The sequence below is a fragment of the Gekko japonicus genome, unplaced genomic scaffold, assembly GCF_001447785.1.
Source record: "Gekko japonicus isolate JY-2015 unplaced genomic scaffold, Gekko_japonicus_V1.1 scaffold1219, whole genome shotgun sequence".
NCBI classification, from domain to species: Eukaryota; Metazoa; Chordata; class Lepidosauria; order Squamata; family Gekkonidae; genus Gekko; species Gekko japonicus.
Window position 1 is genome coordinate 169907 of NW_015177048.1, and position 21773 is coordinate 191679.

A 21773-nucleotide genomic window follows, 5' to 3' on the forward strand; every position below is an offset into this window, starting at 1 on the left:
GGCCCGGGGGCCCCCGGTTGCGGGGCTCTCTGGGCCTCCCCCCGGCCGCAACGCTTCTGCGCAGGCCCGGGGGACCTGGCTGCGGGGCTCTCTGGGTATCTCCCCCCGCTGCAGCACTTCTGTGCGGGCCTGGGGAAGCTGGATGAGGGGCTCTTTGGGCCTCCCCCGGGCCGCAGTGCTTCGGCCCCAAAAGACCCCTGGCTAAGAGTAAGGATCAAAAATGAGCATGGAGGTTACTACCTTCTGTTCCCCTCCCTATGCAGTTTCTATTTTAATATGATAATTCATTTTCTGTGTTGTTGGCATTATTTTGTTGTCTTTTGAAATAAGACTGTCAAAATGCTAATTCTCCTTAAAAAATTGAAGGGCCACAAAAAGGGAAGAGTGCACCCAAGCAGATAGCTTGTTTTTGCCCCTTGAGACCATGGTTTGAAGAATGATCTTCTTAACCAAGCATTTGTCTTCTCCTATGGATCTATGGCTGGTCAGGAAGTTCCACTGTGGTGGTCAGTTTTACAGAGCAAAACTCAGCCTTTGGGATACTGCCATTTTAATGGCCCTGTTCTGGTTTCAGTATGTTTTTCTGTGTCTCTATGTATAATCTTTTTTCCTTCTAGAGATTGTATTACAGTACTGCTTTATCCTCTTCTGTCCTACAAGACCCTGTGATTTGAAAACAAAGAATTGTTTTGTCTGTCCTATGTGAGGTCCTTGTGTAAAAGAGCTGCTACGTTTCCCATCTCTCTAATAGCCCCCCTTTAATAGGCCCTGTCCCTTTTGACTCATTGTTTATGAACAGTGAAGATCTCTTGGGCAGACTTCAAGAATGTATCTCCTGCTCATGGCTGCTAAATGAAAACAGTTTATAATAAATAACAATGAATACTTAAAAAGTCCATTTATTATTCATACTAATTGAGTTTCAGAGCTGTCAAACATTTGTCAGTAATGTTCTAGCTTATGTACAGTACAATGCTGGTATCTTGCATCATAATTGGGCGAGTAATATGTCCCTAATAAGGAATATGCACTGCTGGGCCCTAGGAATGAATCTTGAAGGAGGGTCCAGAATTCCTTGTATTATTTAATGTTTGTTAGTGATCACCGAGGACCCATTTAAATGTTATATCATCCCTTCCCTTAGTTGTACACGTTGTGAGATCAGGATCCATTAACACAGCAGTTCAGGACGTCTTTGGCTTATTTGAAGCTGGGATCTCTCTAATATACCCAAAAGAGTTTACATTGGATTATCGAGAATGTTTAAAATTAATTGAGATGTTCACAGGTTGGGCATTGTTTTCTGTTTCAGTGTGAGAGGGCAAAGGTAGGGAAGTGCTTGAATCTAAGACCAGCTTCCAATCTTGTTGGAGGTAATGGTGAAAGTAACATCCAAATAGAACCTGTATTTGATATCTTTGAAATGTATGCCCTTATTATATGGACTCTGTATCCAAATTCCATGAGACTAGCAGCATTTGAGATTATAGTACAGTGAATAGTCCTCTTAAATACAGTTTTCCTGTTCTTTAGATTAGAGTTTTACTAAACTTTCAATGTTTTGTAGCCTCCTACAGCTAAAAATTGGAGTAAACTTTTGTTACATTTTAATAATTGATGCAATCATTAAGCTATAAAAACATCTTTACAGAAGTGTAGCCACTCCTAAATGTTATGGGACTTCTTAAATCATTCCATTTTAGGAATTGGCAAGATATTTGTATGTGTGCTTCATGGTATACCCACTGGTTTGATAAGTTTTATTTTCCTTTTACAGCTATATCTCCACTGTGTCACAATCTGTTTGCACTCTTTGATGAGAAAAGAAATTTGTGGTATGCACCAAATCACATCTTCCAAATAGAGGACAAAACTGCACTCCGTGTTCATTATCGGATGAGGTAATAGGACATTCTGTAAAAAAATTATTGTTGCAACCTGGATTTATGTCTCCTTCCTTATGACATCTAACTCATTTTGTTTTAAAACACAACCAGTCTTCATGCTGTTGCCCAGGGGATCCTCTTTAAGAGAGAGTAATGACTGTAGCAGTTGGTAAAAGTTTTGTTTTTGCTGCTGGTGTCAAAGTGAATTGTGCCAAAATATGGTTCGATGCTATCAGACATGATGGGGAAGAAGAGTAGAGTATAAATCTCTCTTACAAACCCTGTGAGGTAGATTAGGTTGGGAAAGAGTAATTGCCCCCAAGATAATCATTGGGCTGGTTGCTTAGAGTTCCCCGTTCCTAATCCTGCACTCTGGCCACTGTGCTGCAGCTGGCTGTCAAGTGGCTAATAAATTAAAGCATAAATAATAAGCAGTTCAATGAAACTTTAATAAAGAAGGGTCTGACGTAACTCATTTCTTATAATCATAATCTTTATTTACATTTTATATGGCCAGTGGACTTTAAAAAAATAATGGTTCAAGCTCAAAAGAATGCTTGAAATGTTTCTGAGGAGTCATTCAGTATTAAAATGTACTATTGGGGAGCGGGATCCTTCCCCGGCTCCCCACAGCCTGAGACTCCAGCACCCAGCCTGCCCAGGAGGCACGCTCACCCCAGTTTGAAGAAAGGGGCTGTTGGGGAACAGGGAGAAGAGGGGGAGTCCTGACACAGCAGCAGGGGACGTGGCAGAAGGGAATGCCCAAAGCATACTGACAGCAACCACAACTCAGTTGGGATTGCTGTGGTTGCTGCTGACCTCATCAGCAGGCTCCCTGGGTCTGGCGGGGTCGGAAGGACATGGGCCTGATAGCCACAGGGATGGCCAGTGTGGGAGCATTCACAGCCACAGAGGCAGTGCAGCCAGAGCACCCTAAATAATCTCTCATGGTCTGGGGAGGGTGTGTGGAATAAGGTAGGTAGCCAGGCTGGGCTAGGACAGGGAGGGGAAGAAGTTGGGAGAGCCAGTGGCTGGATGAACAGAGAGGGAAAGGAGGCCAGCCAGGTGGGGAAAGGGAGCTGGGATTGGTTGCAAACCTTATGCCTTCTGGCATGTTCAGGACGTCTTTGGTGGTTGGGAAGGCTATGTGGGCTGTGCTCAGGGCAGAGACCCAGAGAGAGATGTGGAGATTCAGCCTGAGGGAAGGAGAGCAGGAAAAGGGTGACTGACTTTACTCCCTTCCCACATCCAAGGCCATGGGAGAATTGGAGGGGTCATTGGAAAGGTGGCTGAGGGCAGGACACCTCCAGTGGGGCATGGGGATCCTCACATGTACATCAGAAAGTTCTGTGTCTGAGATCATTAGGCCACATTTGAACAAAAAAAAAATCAAAAGTAAAAACAGAGGAGGCCACTAATTTGTGTCCAAAGGGATACTCTATCTCAATTCTTCTTCATTTAGGAGATATTTCTCAGACTTGTAAAGCAGGAGAGTATATATGAAAATAAGATAAATTAATGGGTGTCATAGGTATAAACAAGATATGTTTTTATCTGTCCAAGACTTAGAATCCAATTTTATAGTTTTATTATTAAGCAGACTATTTTGTACAAAAATGCAATTACGGTTCTTTTAGAAAGTAGTATCATATTTTACGAAACTCCGCTTTCAAATATTTCACTAGGAACAGGTATGTACTTAATAAGAAGCTTACATATTCGATGGGGCCATATAATTGAAAGCTCTAAGACACTGGTAATAACAATGCCTAGCATTTATGCCATGCCTTAAAGCCTTCAAAGGAAACATATGTTAGTAATCTCTAGCAATAGCCCTGCAAGGTAGGCCTTATTCCCATGTATTGCAGATGGAAGAGAGGACTGAGAAGATAGTGACAAAATCTGAACCAGCAACTTTGCAAGTAACTCTATTTAGTTCTGGCAGAAGTCCATACAAACAGGATGACACCCTTCTTATCTGAGTGCCCTTTAAAATGTCGTTTCCTGACTTGGCTCTCATCAAGTTAGTAGTGGGTATTGTTACAGTAAAAGCATGTTCTACGCTTCATATTTTAATAGTGTTTAAAATTTGGGCTAATGTCTTTATCAAATATAAGTGTGTATTTAATGACTCTGTAGCAAGTGAGAACAGTGGCAGGAAATATTGATCTAAGCTCAGCAGTGTTGTGCTAGATATTAAATATGGAGAGCTGGACTTTTTCCAGCATAGAAGTGCTGAAGACTTATTTCCAATAATAATTAATATCCAGACCAAATGATTTACTACCATTTATGGGAACACTTAAGTCTTTTAAACTAGCAAACTGTTCATCAAGCATGGATTTTGGAGCGAAAAGCCATTTAAACATTACTATATTACAAGGCTGATAGTAACTTGGTTGCTCTGCTGCTTTTTATAACAGGTAGAGTGAATGGCGTTAGATTTTGCATGGTCCTGTGAAGGAACACAGTCCCAAACCCTCTGACCAACATTATATGCTAATTAAAATGAAATTGGCAGGCTGAGAAGTGGTGTGTACTGCCAGAGCTTTTTGACAGGGGTCTGGTATTGGATCCCAAATAGCCATTTTTGGTACAATACTTAGGCCAGTGGAGTGGTAATTCTGTTGGCACAAGAGGAAGGCACTTTTTACCAGTTTCTTACCTACCTCCTATGCTGCTCAAGAAGAGTTCCTTAATCTTCAAACCCCAGGAGGAGAATTACAAGTGACACTCTGTATTGCAGTGGGAATGGGGTTGTGTTCTCTGAACTTTATTCCACACATGGGCAGTCTTTGGAGATCGCTGGTTCTATTAGTGGTGTACATTAGCAGTGCATAAAAGTGTCTAGCATTATTTTGTGCAGGATTCCTGGTTGTGGCAGGACACTGGAATTCATGATACATGCAATACAATCCACCATTGTGTTACCAGAACTTCTAGCTCTTACTGATGTGTTTTCCAGGGCTGCCTGTTTCCTAGGGTCATATCTAGTGTGGAGCTGGGCAATTACAGTCCAGTCAGCTAAACACTTTCAGTCTTGGTTTGAATGGAGGGGGAAAAATTAAGCACCTGCTTTTGACTGTAATATTGAAATACATGGGACTTAAAAGTACTTAATGCAGCCTGGGTTCTTCCATTTAGTCTGCAGTCAGATGTGCAGTTCTGATTGATCCAGGTGTTTGTTATTGTTTTTTGTAATGGAGAGATTTGATCAGACATCCCCCCTTAACTAGCTGATTGATCAGATGTGGCAACCATGGAGTGGGGCGGTGGGTATTTTTTAAAAAAAAATTATTTGTCTTTTGAGCATGCGCACAAGCGCTTATGGGAAGCAGTGCCTCAAATTTCTTGCAGAATGGTGGCAGCTGGTGGCCAATGGGATTGCTGGAAGAGGCTGCTGGAATATGTAGCCCAGTATGGGGGAAGTGTTTTTGAAACTGTGCATTTGAAAAATTCTGTGTTTCAAACATTTCAAAGCCAGAGGGAAGAAAATAGAGAAGACTCATCCTGTGTCCTGCTGGTGTTTTTATTTAAAAGCTTGGAGCAAAGCTGGAGTCACAAGCATCATCCTCAGACTACCCCCCCCTGAAAAAAACTCATCTCTTTTCAAGTAACCCCTTTCCCATCCTGTGCTGCAAAGCACAGAAAACAGCTGATATACATAGGTGTCTTTCTTTGGAAGTTTTTAAAAAAGAAAATACAGTTTTGAGAAGCTCCAGAGAGAGAGAGGTGCGAATATGCAGTTATGTACACATCACTAACTAGAAAAAAGTGGTGGTAGGGAAAACAAGAGACAAATGTGCAACAGAGCAATCAGACAACAGGAAATCTGGTTTGAAACCAGCTCAGCCCCAAAGGACCGTACTTTCACAGACATCAAAGAAACATGCAGTAAAAGGTGGGGGAACAGGACACAGATGACTGGGGCACAACAGACAGATGTTGCTGTCTGACCGTGCATTTTAAATCTGTAAGGGAGCAGCAATGGCAGCGGATGAAACTGCACATTTGATTATAGCCTTAGTATCAGACACTTAGTAGTTTTTATCTTCTTGCTATGCAGAGTACCATATTGCAGAAGAACAGGATATTAGTGTTCCAAAATAAGCTCCTTGTGATTAAAGTACTGGACTATTTGTTTTTGTAATTGCTCTAGTTTCTTTGAATATTATATTGAATATAATATTCTTGAATATTATATTAAAGTATAAAAATATGGTAAAATAACAAAACAGCTCTTGCCTATCTGTGTTTAATGTTTAGCATTGCCTATAAAATGTGTCATGCACGTGAATATGGAGAAGGATTGTGCCTAGAAGCTTGTCTGTAGAGAGCAATAGGTAGAGGGAAATGTGTAAAATAAACATCTTGAGGTCAGATATATGATGCTGCGAAGCCTGTACTCATGTCCAGCTTCCAGTGGTCAGTACATTTGTGTGTAGCCACTCACCCTGGCTGTGCCAAGTGTACAATTGGACAGTGCTGTATTACAGGGTTGCTTAACCTCCCAGCTCAAAACAAAGCTTCCAGGCCAGCTGTTGTTGGAAGGCCAGATAATGAAACTGAAGCTCAAATACTTTGGCCACCAAATGAGAAGGGAGCACTCACTGGAGAAGACCCTGATGCTGGGAAAGATTGAAGGTCAAAGAAGACAGAGACGGCAAAGGATGAGATGGTTAGACAGTGTCATAGATGCAACGAACATGAAATTGAGCACACTTCAGAGGACGGCGGAAGACCGGAAGGCCTGGCGGGAGCTGGTCCATGGGGTCGCAAAGAGTCGGACTCGACTGTGCGACTGAACAACAACAACAAATGTGAACACTCTGTTCTGAGTGATACGACAGTATCTTAAGGGCAGAACTTGCCCAGAGAAGAGGCCAGTCTGTATTGGAGGAGGTTGTACAGATTGCAGACTATGAATTTCATGAGGAAGCTGGGCTTGTGTGATCTGTAAGTTGTAAGGGTATGGTTAGGTCATTTAGGGTATGAGATTTGGTTCTGTTAGGCATTATAATTCCTTCTGTTAGCCCGTTCTGTTAGCCATTATAATTAAGTAGCCTTGAAGCCTGCCACTTGCTCATGATATTTTTTGACAAAGTTGTATTATAATAATGTTTGATGCTTTTGTTCTCCAGTTAAATCATGTGTGTATAAAATCCTTACACTTAATTATTTTTTGAAGGTTTTACTTCACTAATTGGCATGGGGCAAATGAAAATGAACCATCTGTTTGGAGACATTCTCCGAAGAAATCAAAAAACTCATATAAGAAGAAACAGGTGCAAGAAGGCACACCTCTCCTTGATGCAAATTCACTAGAATATATTTTTGCACAGGTAGGTAACTTGTAGGAAAGAATTGTAAGTAATTTGTACTTAGTTACATTAGTACCCGCTCATTAAAGAAATAACTTTGTAAAAAAAAATTGTTCTCTGTAGCAAGTGTCTTTTATGATTATTTTTTTATTATTATGTGTGCTGGTCTGCATTTTTTTAAATGAGAAGCTATATACTAGTATTAGCTTCTGTACAAAATGTTTGTACCTCAGTTGCTATCTGTATTTATGGAGCAGCCATTTGAACCAGAACATCTCTTGCAGAATACTCAAGTACATTTTCTAAAGTGCCTTTATGATCTCACTGCTTCATTGTATGTTGTGCCGCATCATTTGTCACATTGCTGTTTTACTGCATATGGTGCTATTCTATGCAAGGCTCTGTTTCTACATTGAATATTTGGCAACTAAAATTATTCAAATGTACATGCACTTAACATGGGTTTCTCTCACTTCTCTATTCAGGGGCAAAATGATTTGGTGAGATGTTTTGCACCTGTTCGGGACCCTAAAAATGATCAGGAGGTTCATGAAATTGAAAATGAGTGCCTGGGCATGGCTGTTCTTGCCATCTCCCACTATGCAATAAAAAAGAACATTAGGCTGCCAGAACTTATCAAGGACGTTAGGTAAGTCAGATAAATTAGAAAAAAAATTAAATTTGCCCTGCAAACCAAAAAATCTTGGCTATGGCACTGTGTATGAGTCAGAATAGAGATGATGTGTAGGAGCATGGATTTTACTCTGTAGTATCTGTCAGTTGCAGAAGATGTGGCTTTTACAATGCTGTAAGGAATTCTTGCATAGTGTATAGAAGGGCACTTCAGAAGGAGATACTTTTGGGTTTCTGTGAGTATTTAAAAACTTTAATTACCACCTCTTTTCTGGATGTTCTATTGTTCTGTTTACATTATTTATAGTCCTTGTTTCTCATGGAGGCTCAAGACAGATTACAGAATGTACATCAACACAGTCAATGACTGGGACATCCAGTGGACAAAGCAATAGGGTTTGGATTGCAGAAACTTGAAAACAAGCAGAAATCTGATAACAGAGCTGAAACAATCCTGAAACAAAGCATAAGCATTTAGATGTGACATTCTAAATGATGCAGAAGTTAGCCAGTAGGCTCATACTTATAGCAACAGACAGTACACAGTAGTATAGTATACAGTCCCTATCCATTTACCAAAGCATCTTTCAGAACCGTTTCTTTATAGTACAGCCCTATCAGCTGTGTTAAAAAAAAGCCTTCCTGAATAATTCAGTTTTGTATAGTTTGCAAAATACCAGGAGAGGGGGAACCTGCCTGACCTCCTCAGGCAGGCCATTTCATGAGGTTGGGGGTGATTCTCTGGTTTTAGGCAAAACTCTATGGTAGAATTAGCTTCATCCCCCCCCCCCGACATCACTGATGTGCCTATGTCACCCAGAGGTGATATAGGCACGGTGTACTTCTTCCCTCCCCTCTCCCGTAACGTTCTGATAAGTCCCTCTCCGGCTTGTCATTAAGACCTGGCAACCCTAGAATGTAATAGCTAATACCTTGAACTGAGCCTATTAACTGATGGGCATCCAATGGAATGATGGCACCAAACCATCGTTTGCACTACCCATAGTGGGAATTAAAGCTATGGTTTGTATTCCAACCGTATATGCAAGCTCTGGCTTGTGCTGAGGGTTTTTTTCTCAGCCACCTACCTTGAGACTCCATGGATGTTGTCCCAGTCTTACTAGCAAAGTGACATTATGTGTGCTATCTTTTAATACTAGTGAATGAATCCACAGCTGGGATAACTACTCTTCTGCACAAGCCTCTATTATATACCTGTCTTCTATTTCTGTTGGGGATGGCACTGCCCTTTCAGATGTGGTTAAACCCTGTTTGCTGTGGTAGGGTTTACAGTTGGTCACCAATTTGGTGAATTGATGGGGGGGGCAGGTTGGTATGCATTGAGACGTGATTCTCTAGAGGGCTATCCTCAGAAGCCACGGGGGGGGGGAAGCATAGAAGGTAGTGAATATTTCTGTAAATGAGTGCTGGAGAGGCCCCAAGCATGTAATCAAAGAGGAAGACAGATAACATCTTGTAGTTTATCCTCCACTGTCAGTGGTAACTTGGGATCAGTCTTGTAATTCCATAGTGCTGGTGGCTATTCCGCACCTTTGGGATATATGACAGCTTCCATGGAACACTTAGTTAGTACAAAAGGGACTTGCCAGTTCACAATTCTCATTAATTGCAATGCTGTGCTAAAATTTTGGCACTTACAAAAGATATCATATGCAGGATTTATGCCATCCCTAGCTGATCATGCTTACTGCAGGTCTTTACTGCATAGGTGAGTTAGGAGTTCACTAGATCCACTGCTACCAAACAATCAAGTATTTCTATAGCCCAGATTTCGTTTTAGCTCCCAGAAAACAATCTTCTTTCATAATGTAGTTCTGGGTTTAGGGCCAAGTATGGCTAGGGATATTCATGCAAGCCTTTTCTTCTGCCTCAGATTTGCCAGCCTTCTGCAAAAATTATAGTGCAGAGATGTTCATTGGGTAAAAAAGAACTATGCTATTGGCCCTGTCCATATGGTCAAGTGAGATCATACTCTTATGCAGACTGTAATTGCATTATATGCTTTTTGTGGTGGTGGAAGCCTGTGTAAAGCAGGCACACAAAACCGATCTCTGTGTTTTTGTGTACTTTGAAGGCAATTTAAATAATTTAAGGGTGTGAGTTTTAAGCCTAAAAATCAAAAATACTTCTGTTTACAGAAGAGAGGTGGCATTCAATATCATTAAGCATGTAATCCAAATGATAAACTATGAATATTAACTTATGCTCTAAACTTCCCTGGGATTACCTTAAATCTTCTAGAAAAATTGATCTTACTTCTGAACCATGGTATTAAATCAACTGACTGAGCCCAGCAACTTTTAAGATCCCCGTAGGTTGGGGAGGGGAGATCTAGTATTCCACATTGGTATTCTAGATTGGATGAGTGGAATGTAATCCTGAGTGTTTGTAAGACTGAAGATCCAGACAATACATACTGACTCCTGTTATGTAGATAAGATGAAAGGGGAAATAGACTCCATCGGAAAATTAGCCAATCCTGCAAGCATCCACTTTAACTGATAGTTCAGGCATTGAGTAGAGTAAATCGGTATTGTTCCGGGGGGCAGTCATGTTAGTCCATTGCTGAAAGAGTAAACAGGAGTACAGTGGTGCTGTAAAGACAAACATTTATTCCAGCATAAGTTTTTGTTTTACATTACCAGATGAAGGAGGAGGTAAGGAGCCAAAGAAGTAAAGCAATCCCTCAGCTTTTCTGGAAGGCAGATATCTTTGCATTCCTGATTCCGTACAGGTTTGCCCTTGGCAAATGGGAAAGCTTGAGACAGTTGATTCATGTATTATTACACTGTTCCTACTGTAATGATATATGTTGCCAGTATATGCCGCCAATTTTAATAAATTCCCCAGGAGGAGCAGAGCAGTACTACACTTCTCTCCTCCTGTCAGACTTTTCTAAAGAAATTATCTGTAACACAGTTTTGTATAATGACATGTACAATACAAAAACAGATGGCTGAGTCTTCAAAAAACGGACCCCGTCTATTGTGAAATGTGTGCAAGAATTTTGAAATGTTGGATAATAATGGCCCATATAGGTCTTTTTGTTGACCTTGGTCAATGGTAATTTTTATTGAATTTATTAATCCCTTTTGAGATGATCATGTATCGAAATTAACTAAAGCAAAGCAAGAGAATAACTCAAGGGCTATATTTACCTTTCTGATAGGAGATCTGGATCCCAAGACAAGGGTCCAAGCATCTGGACAGCCAATAGTACAGGAAGATGATCCAAAGGGAAAAGGCAGCAGGAACCACACATGTATGTCCAGAACACAAACTGTGGTGGTTTGGAAACAGTTAGAATTAAACTTTGGGGACAGATTTTGGTTCCAGTTATAGGGCAAGAGGCTTTATTGAAAATCAAAAGATTCTTTCCTTTCTGGGCTTGGAAAGTGCAGGAGGGAGCAAGATGGTGCTGCAAATGTGGGTACAGTTATTTCTTTGACAGATGGTAATGCAGCAGGATTCTTTTATGGTTTCAGGCACACTGATTAATCATTAAGGAATCTTTATTTATTTATGAAAATATTTGTACCCTGCCTTTCCTCTTGGCTTTGGTGGCGTATAGTTCATATGAATATATATAATTCAGAAATTGCAAGTTAAGACTAAAAATAAAATCACAAACTCCAGATACCCCCCCCCAATATGTCTGCTATTCATAGCCCATCAAAAGCTCTGGCAAACAAGAAGGTCTTTCAGTGCCCCCTAAAGCTCTCAAGTGAAGGTACTCCCCTCATCCGCTCAGCTCTTCAGGAATCCATTCCACAGAGTGGGAGCTGTTATAAACCCGCCCTGGGTCTGTTTGTTTATGTGGCTGTAACGTGTTGGTGTGCACGTAAAGAATGTTCCTTGTGTGCCACCACTCCAAGTTAAAAATCCAGCCTCCCATGTTACCAGTGCCTTGGGGGAACACTGGTAAAGGCTGCCTCTGAGCATGTGCGAAGGGCAGAGTTTTCCAGTTACCTTAGCCCTCCTCCTGTGCATTCATGTTTAACATGAGCGAGTACCTAAGGCATATGAGGAGGAGTTGAATCACTCTTAAACAGAAAAACGTTATAGCTACTGGTTAAGTTAGAGCAGAAGACAGGGAAAATAACTTTCATTCCTACCAGATCTAAGGAAAAGAATAGGAAAACATAAAATCAAGCCAGACTTAACAGTACAGAAGATTTACCTCTGTACAGCAAATGTACAGAGGTAAATCCCACACTTGCTTTATAGGGGGATTTGACTCCTAGCATTTGAACAACATTACAGGATGTCTCCAACCTTTTAATCTTTCCTGCCTTAGCTGGTGAGAAGCCTCTTACCCAATCCCCTTGTGGAAAGGTGAACCCTGATCTCCCAGTCAACCAAGGGTTCATGTTCCACACATCTAAGTACCCAGATCACGTTTTACAACAGCTAGCCATCTTGCCATTCCTGACTGGTGAAGTAAATGTGGAAACTCATCACTGCTCTCTAATCTCTTGGTGCACTTTATGGCTGTCTTCCCAGGAACGCAAGTGGCTGTCAGGGCCCCCTGGTGAGCTTCAAAGCATCTTACATCTCCAAATCATGGCAAGAGCCACTATGGAAAAGGTCCAGGCTTTGGTCGATGCCCGATGGGGCATTCTAAGTGAGGGAACAGCCAGTAGGTGGCGGCTTGAAGAACATCAGGAGATGGTTCTTGAGATATGTAGGTCCCAGGCCATAAAGGGCTTTAAGGGTCATAATCAATACCTGGGACTGAACTTGGAAACAAACTGGCTATCAATGTAGCTGTTTGAAAGTGGGCAACATATGTTCCCATCAGCTAGCTCCTGATACTAGTAGGGGTGCCACATTCTGGGCCAGCTGCAATTTCCAGGTTTTCTTCAAGAACAGACCAGTGTAGAGCATGTTATAGTAAGCCATCCACAAGGTTACGGAAGCATAGATGAGTGTGGCCAGACCAGCTGAATCTAAGAAAGAAGAGTGTTGGCAAACCAGATGCAGCTGATAGAGGGCTCTCTTGACCACTGCACTAGCCTGCTTTTCAAACAGCAAGGCTGGGTCTATGAGCACCCCAAGCTCCTAACCTGCTCTTAAAAAGCCAGTTCTAGAACATCATCCTTTCCAACCAGTGTTACCTCTGTCTTGTTGGCATTGAACTTGTTATGCGTTAGCCACCTGGCTTCAGCCTCAGAGCACCAGTTCAGAACATAGACAGTCACATCTGAAGGCTCAGATGATGAAACATAGATCTGGGTGTCATCTGCATATTGATGACACCCATCCCCAAAGATCCAGACAATCTCATTCAGCAGCCATACAGATATTAAAGAGCATGGGTGGGAGAAGAGACCCTTGTGGAATTCCAGAAGACAAATAATGTCCAGTTGATTCTGCACCTCTGGTGGAAACTTTGTGTCTAATCAGACAGAAAAGATCAAAACCACTAAAGTGCTACTCCAAAGGGTTACTGATCTGGTGGCTCAGTAATGGGCAAGGCTTGGCTCCTCTCTAGTTTAGTCATTTCCCTCAGTGATAAGATTGGGTGGGATCCCTATCACTCTGCTGGCACTTTGTGCCTTCGTTATGATAATGGGACAGAAACCCTGTTTCTTATCCTTACACAGCGAAGAGATGGTTGGGGAGGGGAGAAAGCCAAACCAACACTGTAGCTACCAGAGACAGGGAGATATGGGATTTTGATGTAGAGCTGTACTTATGAAATTCTTTCTTTGCATTGTTTCATCTAGTGCCTAATCTTAAATTTCAGACACTAGGTGAAGACATTTTTTTTCTTCCCAGGCTTTTGGTGAGGGATTTTTGCTGCTTATAACACCCTTGTCTTCTGTTACATTCTGTTACTGCTTCTTTTTGGTATTGTTGGTTTTCATTTAATTATGGTGTTCTTTGCTTTAGGTATTATGGTTGTAAACAGCCTCCAACTTTTATTACTAAGAGAGGCTCAAGTGGTTAAGACAGTGAACTGCAGACCGGAAGGTCGGTAGTTCAGCAGTTTGAGACCCGAGTGTTGCATGATGGAGTGAGCTCCTGTCTCTGGTCCCAGTTCCTGCCAATGGGGTTGTAATTTAATATTTTGTACTGTTTTATTGTTTTATCTGGCAATGTGCCCTGTGAGCCGCCCTGAGCCTTCGGGGAGGGCGGGATAGAAATGTGAATAATAAATAAATAAATAAATAAATAGGTACCACTTGGGTGGGAAGATGACAGCGTTCTGTGCACCTCGGCCTCTAGTCATGTCGGCCAGATGACCACGGAAACGTCTTTGGACAGCGCTGGCTCTTCAGCTTGGAAACGGAGATGAGCACCGCATCCCTAGAGTCGGATTCAACTGGCTTTCAAGCAAGGGAAACCTTTACCTTTACCTTATAAACCTTTTAAATAAATATGAGTACTTTGCACCCTAAGCCTTCAGGCATGCGTACTTATCCTTACTACTTTTGCATATTTATCCGTGCTACTTGTCTGTGGTGTTTGTGCTGTATTTTTATCCCAAGATCTTTTATTTTGAAGCTCTTCTGTTATCCCTGTTGGTAACTGAGAAGAAAAGAGGATATTGACAGAGACAGTAAATATGTATATTTCTTCAATTTTCCCCCTTAGCTACAGACGGTATATTCCTGAAACTCTAAACAAGACCATTAGACAAAGAAACTTCTTAACCAGGATACGGATAAACAATGTTTTCAAAGATTTCCTAAAGGAATTTAACAACAAAACCATTTGTGACAGCAGTGTTTCACCACATGATCTGAAGGTGAAATACTTGTCAACAATGGAAACGTTAACAAAGCGTTATGGAGCAGAAGTATTTGAGACCTCCTCATTGCTGATTTCATCTGAGAATGAAAGAAGCTTTAACTTGAGTGACTTTGATACCCTTCCACAGTACGAAGTTATGGTAACAGGCAATCATGGAATCCAGTGGAGGCTCAAACCACAAGTAAGTGTTGTAAAAATGCTAAGGAAGGTTTGACTAAGCAAAAACCCCAGTTGTTAAAAAAAAATAGTAACGATTTGCGGCTTAGAAGTTTTAGCTTTGGTGAACCCATTGTAATTTTGTTTTTAGTCCTTGGAGAGGAAGGGGAGCTTCCTGCTGGAATAAAATGAGAGTAAATTCTTAAGACCTTATTAAAAACATCTTTTTGGTATCAAAAATACTTTGGTAAGAAAACAGTACAGAAAGTTACACATTGCAATGATCAACAGATGTATTTAGTACCATTATTCAAGACACTGTTGATTCACTGATATCATCACATTGCTCCATAGAGTTTTGTCAGCTACTTTAAAGTGTCAAATTAATTTTTTTTTGTAATTTATATAAGTAAATCTAGCAGTATACATTTTTTCAGAGTGTCCCACATGTTTGCTTAGCAAAGTTTGAGTTCTTCTTCCAACCTAAGAAAAGTTTCTTCAGATTAGGTGGCTTTTCCTCTTCTACATAAATTGAAGGAAAGTTTCAGACATTGAAACGGGAACCTTCCCAGAGGGATTAAAGGAGGCGGTAGTCCGTCCTCTCCTTTAAAAACCCCTTCTTTGGACCCTGCGGTCCTTACGAACTACCACTCAGTGTCTAATCTACCATTCCTGGGTAAGGTAGTGGAGAAGGCAGTGGCAACACAGCTCCAGGTTTTCCTGGAGGAGGCTAACATCCTGGATCCCTTCCAGTCCGGTTTTTGCCCTGGCCATGGGAGGGAGATGATGTTGGTCGCCTTAGTGGATGACCTTCGGAGACATCTGGACTGAGGTGCTGATACGTCTTGCTCTGTCAGCAGCATTCGATACGGTTGACTACGATCTGTTGACCCACTGCCTCGCCGACGTGGGGATAAGGGGGTCTGCCTTACAGTGGCTGACCACCTTTCTCCAAGGTTGGGGACAGAGGGTGGCACTTGGGGGGGAATTATCTCAGCGACACCTGCTAGAATATGGTGTGCGGCAGGGGTCGATTCTCTCCCCAATGCTGTTTAAAATCTACATGCGCCCCCTCGCCCAGATTATCCAGAGGTATGGGCTGAGTTGTCACCAATATGCGGATGACACCAAGCTCTATCTACTGATGGCTGGCCACTCGGGCGCTGCCCCAGAAAATCTGGACAGAGCGTTACAAGCCATGGCTGGTTGGCTACAACAGAGCAGACTGAAATTGAATCTATCGAAGATGGAGGTCCTGTACCTGGGTTGCGGGGGACCAGGATTGGGGATTGGTGAAGAGCCTGGTGGGGGTGTTCCTGGATGCCTCATTAAATATGGAGGCCCAGGTTGCCGCCACTGCCAGGTCTGCCTTCTTCCATCAGAGACAGGTCAGGCAGTTGGCTCCATATCTCACCCCCCGGGATCTGGCCACAGTGACCCAATGCAATGGTCACTTCCAGACTAGATTATTATAATTCTCTCTACGTGGGGCTGCCCTTGACTCTGCTCCGGAAACTGCACCTAGAGCAGAATGCAGCGGCATGGGTATTGATGTCGCTGCCTCTGCGGGCCCACATCCGCCCTGTGCTGTGCAAACTGTACTGGCCGCCCATTGAGTACCGGATCCGTTTCAAGGTGTTGGTGCTTATCTTTAAAGCCCTATACGGCCAGGGGCCCGCATATCTGTGAGACCGCCTCTCCCTCTATGAGCCCCGAAGGGTTTTTATGATCTGCCAATCAACACCTTCTGGTGGACTCTGGCTCCAAGGATGTCCGTCTTGCCAGGACCTATTCAGCCCTGGCCCCTACCTGGTAGAATGAGCTCCCACACAAGATCAGGGCCCTGCGGGACCTTTTACAGTTCCGCATGGCCTGCAAGACGGAGCTCTTCTGCCAGGCTTTTAACTAGAGTGATGGATGCCCCTCCCACTTTTCTGGGTCTCCCCTCAGTGGGTCAGAACTGCTTACCAGAGATGGCATCTATGAGACTTAATTCTGATGACAACTGCGCCAGCTGAAGGATATAGTAATTTATTAGAATTTTAATTGTATTTTTACCAATTTATTTGTATTTTATATATTGTATTTTTATCAAATCTGATGTAACCTGCCCTGAGCCTGCCATGCAGGGAGGGCGGGATGTAAGTCAAATTAAATAAATAAATAGATTAGTGAAGTGGTTGGATACCTCACAGGGTGTCTGTTGTGGGGAGGGGAAGGGAAAGGAGTTTGTAAGCTGCTCTGAGACATCAAGTGAAGGGTGGGGTATAAATCCAATCTCCTCCTCTTCTTCTTCGTCTTCATCTTCATCTACATGCTACTAATTTCAGGAATATTACTGATCAACACCAACATCTAGGATCTAGATTATAAAAGCTGCTGCTAATCATTGGGCTGGATCATCTTGCACTTCTAAGAGTCTTGTATCCAGGAAGTTGGCTTCAGAGCAGAGAGTCATCTAATTCGCCAATATAATTAAAGTGTTAACACTTTGAAGTATCCATGTGTCTACACAAGTGCTGTTGTTACATTGTAATTTAATTCAGTGTTAGCTATCAGTGTTTTGATTTTATACACACACACAGACACACACATCCCTTTTTCCCAGAGCCATTTGCATGTGGTTCTCTTCTTCTCCCTTCCCAACTTTAATCTGTCTCCCTGATTTATGTCAACCAGGTTACACATAATGAGAAAGAAAAACACAAAATAAAGAAAAAAAGGTCAGACAGCAAAGTCAAGAAAAATGAAGAAAAAAATAAGAAAGAGGAATGGAACAGTTTTTCTTACTTTCTTGAAATTACTCACATTGTGATCAAGGACCGCACAGTCTGTACTTATAGGCAAGACAACAACAGGATGGTAAGTGCTCTGAGTCCTTAGCTATACAAAATGAAATCCTTTTATCCTCTTAATGAGTACAGGTATACTCCCCTCCCCCAGCTCCATGCCCTCAGTCACTAACCTTGGTTGGAATCTTTCACCCCAGCCATGTACCTGAAGTGGACCTAAGTCTACTCTTCTCTCACCTGGATATGTGTGCATGTTAAAATTACCATGTACCTGCTTTTGTCAAGTAGTGAGTTGAGATAGCTGCTTTTTCTACTGTGTGTACACTGCAGAAAGATGTCTTGGGACCATAACTAGTTCCTGCTGTTGTTGGACCTCCAGAGAAACTGGTTGGCCACTGTGTGAGACAGGGCACTGGACTAGATGGACCACTGGTCTGATCCTGCAGGGTTCTTTATATGTTCTTATGTGAACACAAATGGACTTCTAAATGATTTCTTTAACTTTTTGATTTCTTTAACTTTTTATGTTGCATTTTATATAGAGCAAAATAACTCTTGTTAAAATTATTCTGTTTTAGGAACTTGTACTCTCTTCTCCTGAAGAAGCTCTGTCATTTGCTGCTTTGGTAGATGGATACTTCAGACTTACTGCAGATGCCCATCACTATCTCTGTACAGATGTTGCTCCACCTTTAATAAAGCACAACATTAAAAATGGATGCCATGGTCCTATTTGGTTAGTTTTATGTCCTCCAAACAATTCATATTCCTAAATAGTAATCCTTATGTAAAGAGATTACATAATTTCTATTGAAAATTTTACTTTTGATTACTACTACTATTGAAAAGGTGCACTTCTTTATTGAAACAAGTCACTGTATTCATTTTTATCATAAATATAAGACCAATTAAAAATATTTAAAACCAGCTCAGTGCGCAATAACTAGTGTAGTCTCATTGGTCAGTTCAAAGGCCTTTCAGGACAGGAAAGTTTTTAGTATGCTCTGGAAGGTGTGTAGAGAAGATACCAATGCCAGCTCCTAGGAGAGAATGTTCTGCAGCTTGGAAAAAGGAACTGAAAAGTATCTTCTGTGTGTCCCACCCATTTCCCCTTCAGATAAAATGGCTTCTCACAGGAAAGCCTCACATGCCTATCTTAAGGATCCGGCAGGTTGATATGGTAGAAGGTGTTCCTTCAGGTACATGTGGTGCTCCTGGATAAGGCTGGTCTTTTTTGATAAACCTCACTGCTGAGGGAAACTCTGTTTGTACAAAATCATAATTTGTACCTGGAACTGTTCCTGGTATTGATCAGAGAAATCTAGCTTGTGTAGGGGCTGTCTGAATATGTGAATTAGGTAAGCACTAGGAATAAGGCCTGTTGTGGAAATAAATACAATAGGCTCTAGAAAGAGGCTCTGGGTGGGTGCCCTGGTCTTGGGCACTCTGCATCAATTTGCTGTTGCGACGTCAGCATGGTATAATGATACAGAGTCCACCATTTTCTCCAGGGGAACTGATCTCTGCCATCTGAAGAGCAGTTGTAATTCTGAGTGATCTCCAGCCCTCACCTGGAGATTGGTAACAATGATTCCCCAGGAGAAAATGGCTGGTTTGAAGGGTGGAGTCTATGGCATTGTACCTGTCTGAGGTCCTACTCCTCCTCAAACCCTACCCTTTCCAGGCTCCACTCCTCAAATCTCTAGGAATTTCCCAACCTAGAGGTGGCAACCCTATCTCCTTCACAGCGAATCATCAACCTACCATTATCTGCCCCTCTGACTTCAGCTTTCCACCTCCCCCCCCCAACCTGCAGCCTCTAGCTAGGAAAAGTACAGTCTCCGTAGTAGGGACCCAAGCAGGAGGGAAGCGACCTCAGCAGGGTATAATGACAGAGTCCACTCTGCAACGCTTATTCTGTCAGGGAAGTGGCCACACTGGCAGTGGGCAGGGGAGAGGAGCAGACCCAGCACCCATCCAATGGCGCCTGAGTACTCTTGAGTGGCCAATGGCTGATGAAGCGCACAGCCAATAGGAGAGCTGGAAAGTGCCAATACGTTAGGGCTTATATATATATATATCAGATTATATTATTGTTCTCTTAAAAAAAAAAAAAAGACTTCTACCCTGCATCGGAGACATGAGTTTCTAGTCAGAACATCTTTTTGTTCCAGTACAAACCATTTTTGAAATTCATGAATGACTTGTCTTTAGCATATTGTTTCACATCTAGTAAAAATGTCCATATATTATGTTTTTCAACAAATGACAACAGTTACCTAACTCACCCTTGAATATAATGTCTCACTTCTAAAAACTTTCAGCACGGAGTATGCTATCAACAAGCTGAAACAGGAAGGCAATGAGGAGGGGATGTATGTGCTGAGGTGGAGCTGTACAGACTTCAATGATATTCTCTTAACTGTGACATGTATTGAATACTCACAGGTATGGTTAGCTTGGTTTTAACTCTTGAGCTCTGTAATGGCCGTACTTTGGAGTGGTTAGGTTGAGAAGAAACCGCATGTAAAGGAAGGCCCATTTGTAGTCTTGCCATTGATAGCTGCAGACTTTGTGCCCATGAGAATTCAGTATTAGTGTGGTGCTTGTTCATGTGCCAAGAACATGCATGTTGGAAGTAGCCATAAGAGGCTGCAACAGAGTTGGCAAGTTTAAGTAGACTCTGGACTCTGATGTCTATTTTTATTTGGGGGAAGGGAATGTACAGGGAATGCTGGTGATTGACATCATAGTTCAGTAGGTTAGGTGATTTCTTGTGGTTTGAGGTGTTTTGGGTTTTTTTGTTAATTGGGAGGACATGTATGTGTAGCTAAAACATTCATTTGCAAACATGTCAAACATCTGAAATTTTCTGTGGAAGACTACGATTTGACTGATATAGTGTGTCATGAAGAACAAGTGCTGTTGAGAACCAATTAGTTTCTTAGTAGCCTTGGAACCTGCAAGGATTGAAAAATAGGTTTACTCTTTGCTATAAAGTCCTTCTTGCTCCATCCACACAGGTTTAATCTTAGCCATAAAGTCCTCCTTGCTCCATGGGACCTCCAAGTTGCTTCAAAAGTGATTTCTCTCTTAAGGGTGAGGAGGACACTCTGATATGCTTAGGTTCCTCTTCCCACAATCTCTGGAGGCAGGAAATTGATTGCACTTTCCATGGGGGTAGGGGGAGCCCACACTCAGTCTTTTTCCTGCCTCTGCCTGAGAGAGCAGTGGACTTAGAGAGCTCCTGAGATTTTCCATTAAGGAGCTCCTTTGGTTGCACTTTGTTTTTCTCTTTCCACATGTGTGCCTTTCCCTTTGTTTAAAAAACAAATTGTTCTAGCCAGTCCTGAAAGACTGGTGGGGACAACAAAGGGCTCTCCCCTCCTCCTGGCTTCCCCCGTGGTGGGGAGCTATTGTCTCCCTTCAACTCAAAAGGCTGCGTTGAGCAGGCCTGATGGGCCAATACAATCCCTCCCGGCTGATCAGTAGAAGGTGCAGTTTTGGCACCAAAAATCGAGCCTCCTTCTTCATGATCCAAGCCAGACGATTTGTGGCCTATGGCTCTCTCCAGGAGCTCTGTTATGGCAGGACAGCTGGGCAAGCGGGTTTGCAGGGATTTCCTATTCTGCTGCCTGGGGATCGCCTCCCCTAACTCTCCCTTGGAGGAGGTCCCATGGTCATAGACTTGAGCTGCAGACATCACCATGACTGAAGCAGCCCTCAGGAAGGCGAGGCCAGAAGAACAAAAAAAGTTTGTGTTTTAAACAAAGGGAACGGCACACGCTAGAAAGAGAAAAACAAAGTGCAACCAAAGGAGCTCCTTAAAGGAAAATTTCAGGATCTCTGAATACACTGCTCTCTCAGGCAGAGGCAGGAAAAAGACTGAGTGTGGGCTTCCCCCCCCCCCAAGATGGAAAGTGCAAAATTTCCTGCCTCCAGGGATTGTGGGAAGAGGAACCCAAGCATATCAGTGTCCTCTTAGTTCTCAAGAAGAAGGAGCCTTCACGGTAAGTTCAGTGTTCCATTCCGTACATGGAAAGTATTTTCATGTATGAAACTGCTTGCAAAATGTGTATACCTAGTATAAGATGGTTAATTGCACTATCATCATCTCACAAGTGTAGAGTTCCTGTAATGGAGGGAAGTAAGCAGGGTGTGGGGTCCTGCATGCATTGCTGTGGGGTCTGGTGCTATTTTCTGAT

The 21773-nt window shown here is 42.4% G+C and overlaps 1 protein-coding gene across 2 annotated transcripts in view; it reads left to right on the forward strand.

Moving 5' to 3' along the window:
• JAK1 (Janus kinase 1) overlaps positions 1-21773 on the forward strand; it is a 79633-nt gene that overhangs the window by 32477 nt on the left and 25383 nt on the right. For both annotated transcript variants that reach the window (XM_015428095.1, XM_015428096.1), the window contains exons 4-10: positions 1778-1901; positions 7075-7228; positions 7693-7856; positions 14462-14801; positions 17456-17638; positions 18147-18304; positions 19893-20016. In XM_015428095.1, coding sequence (XP_015283581.1) covers positions 1778-1901; positions 7075-7228; positions 7693-7856; positions 14462-14801; positions 17456-17638; positions 18147-18304; positions 19893-20016 — 1247 coding nt within the window. The remainder of the gene's footprint in view (positions 1-1777; positions 1902-7074; positions 7229-7692; positions 7857-14461; positions 14802-17455; positions 17639-18146; positions 18305-19892; positions 20017-21773) is intronic.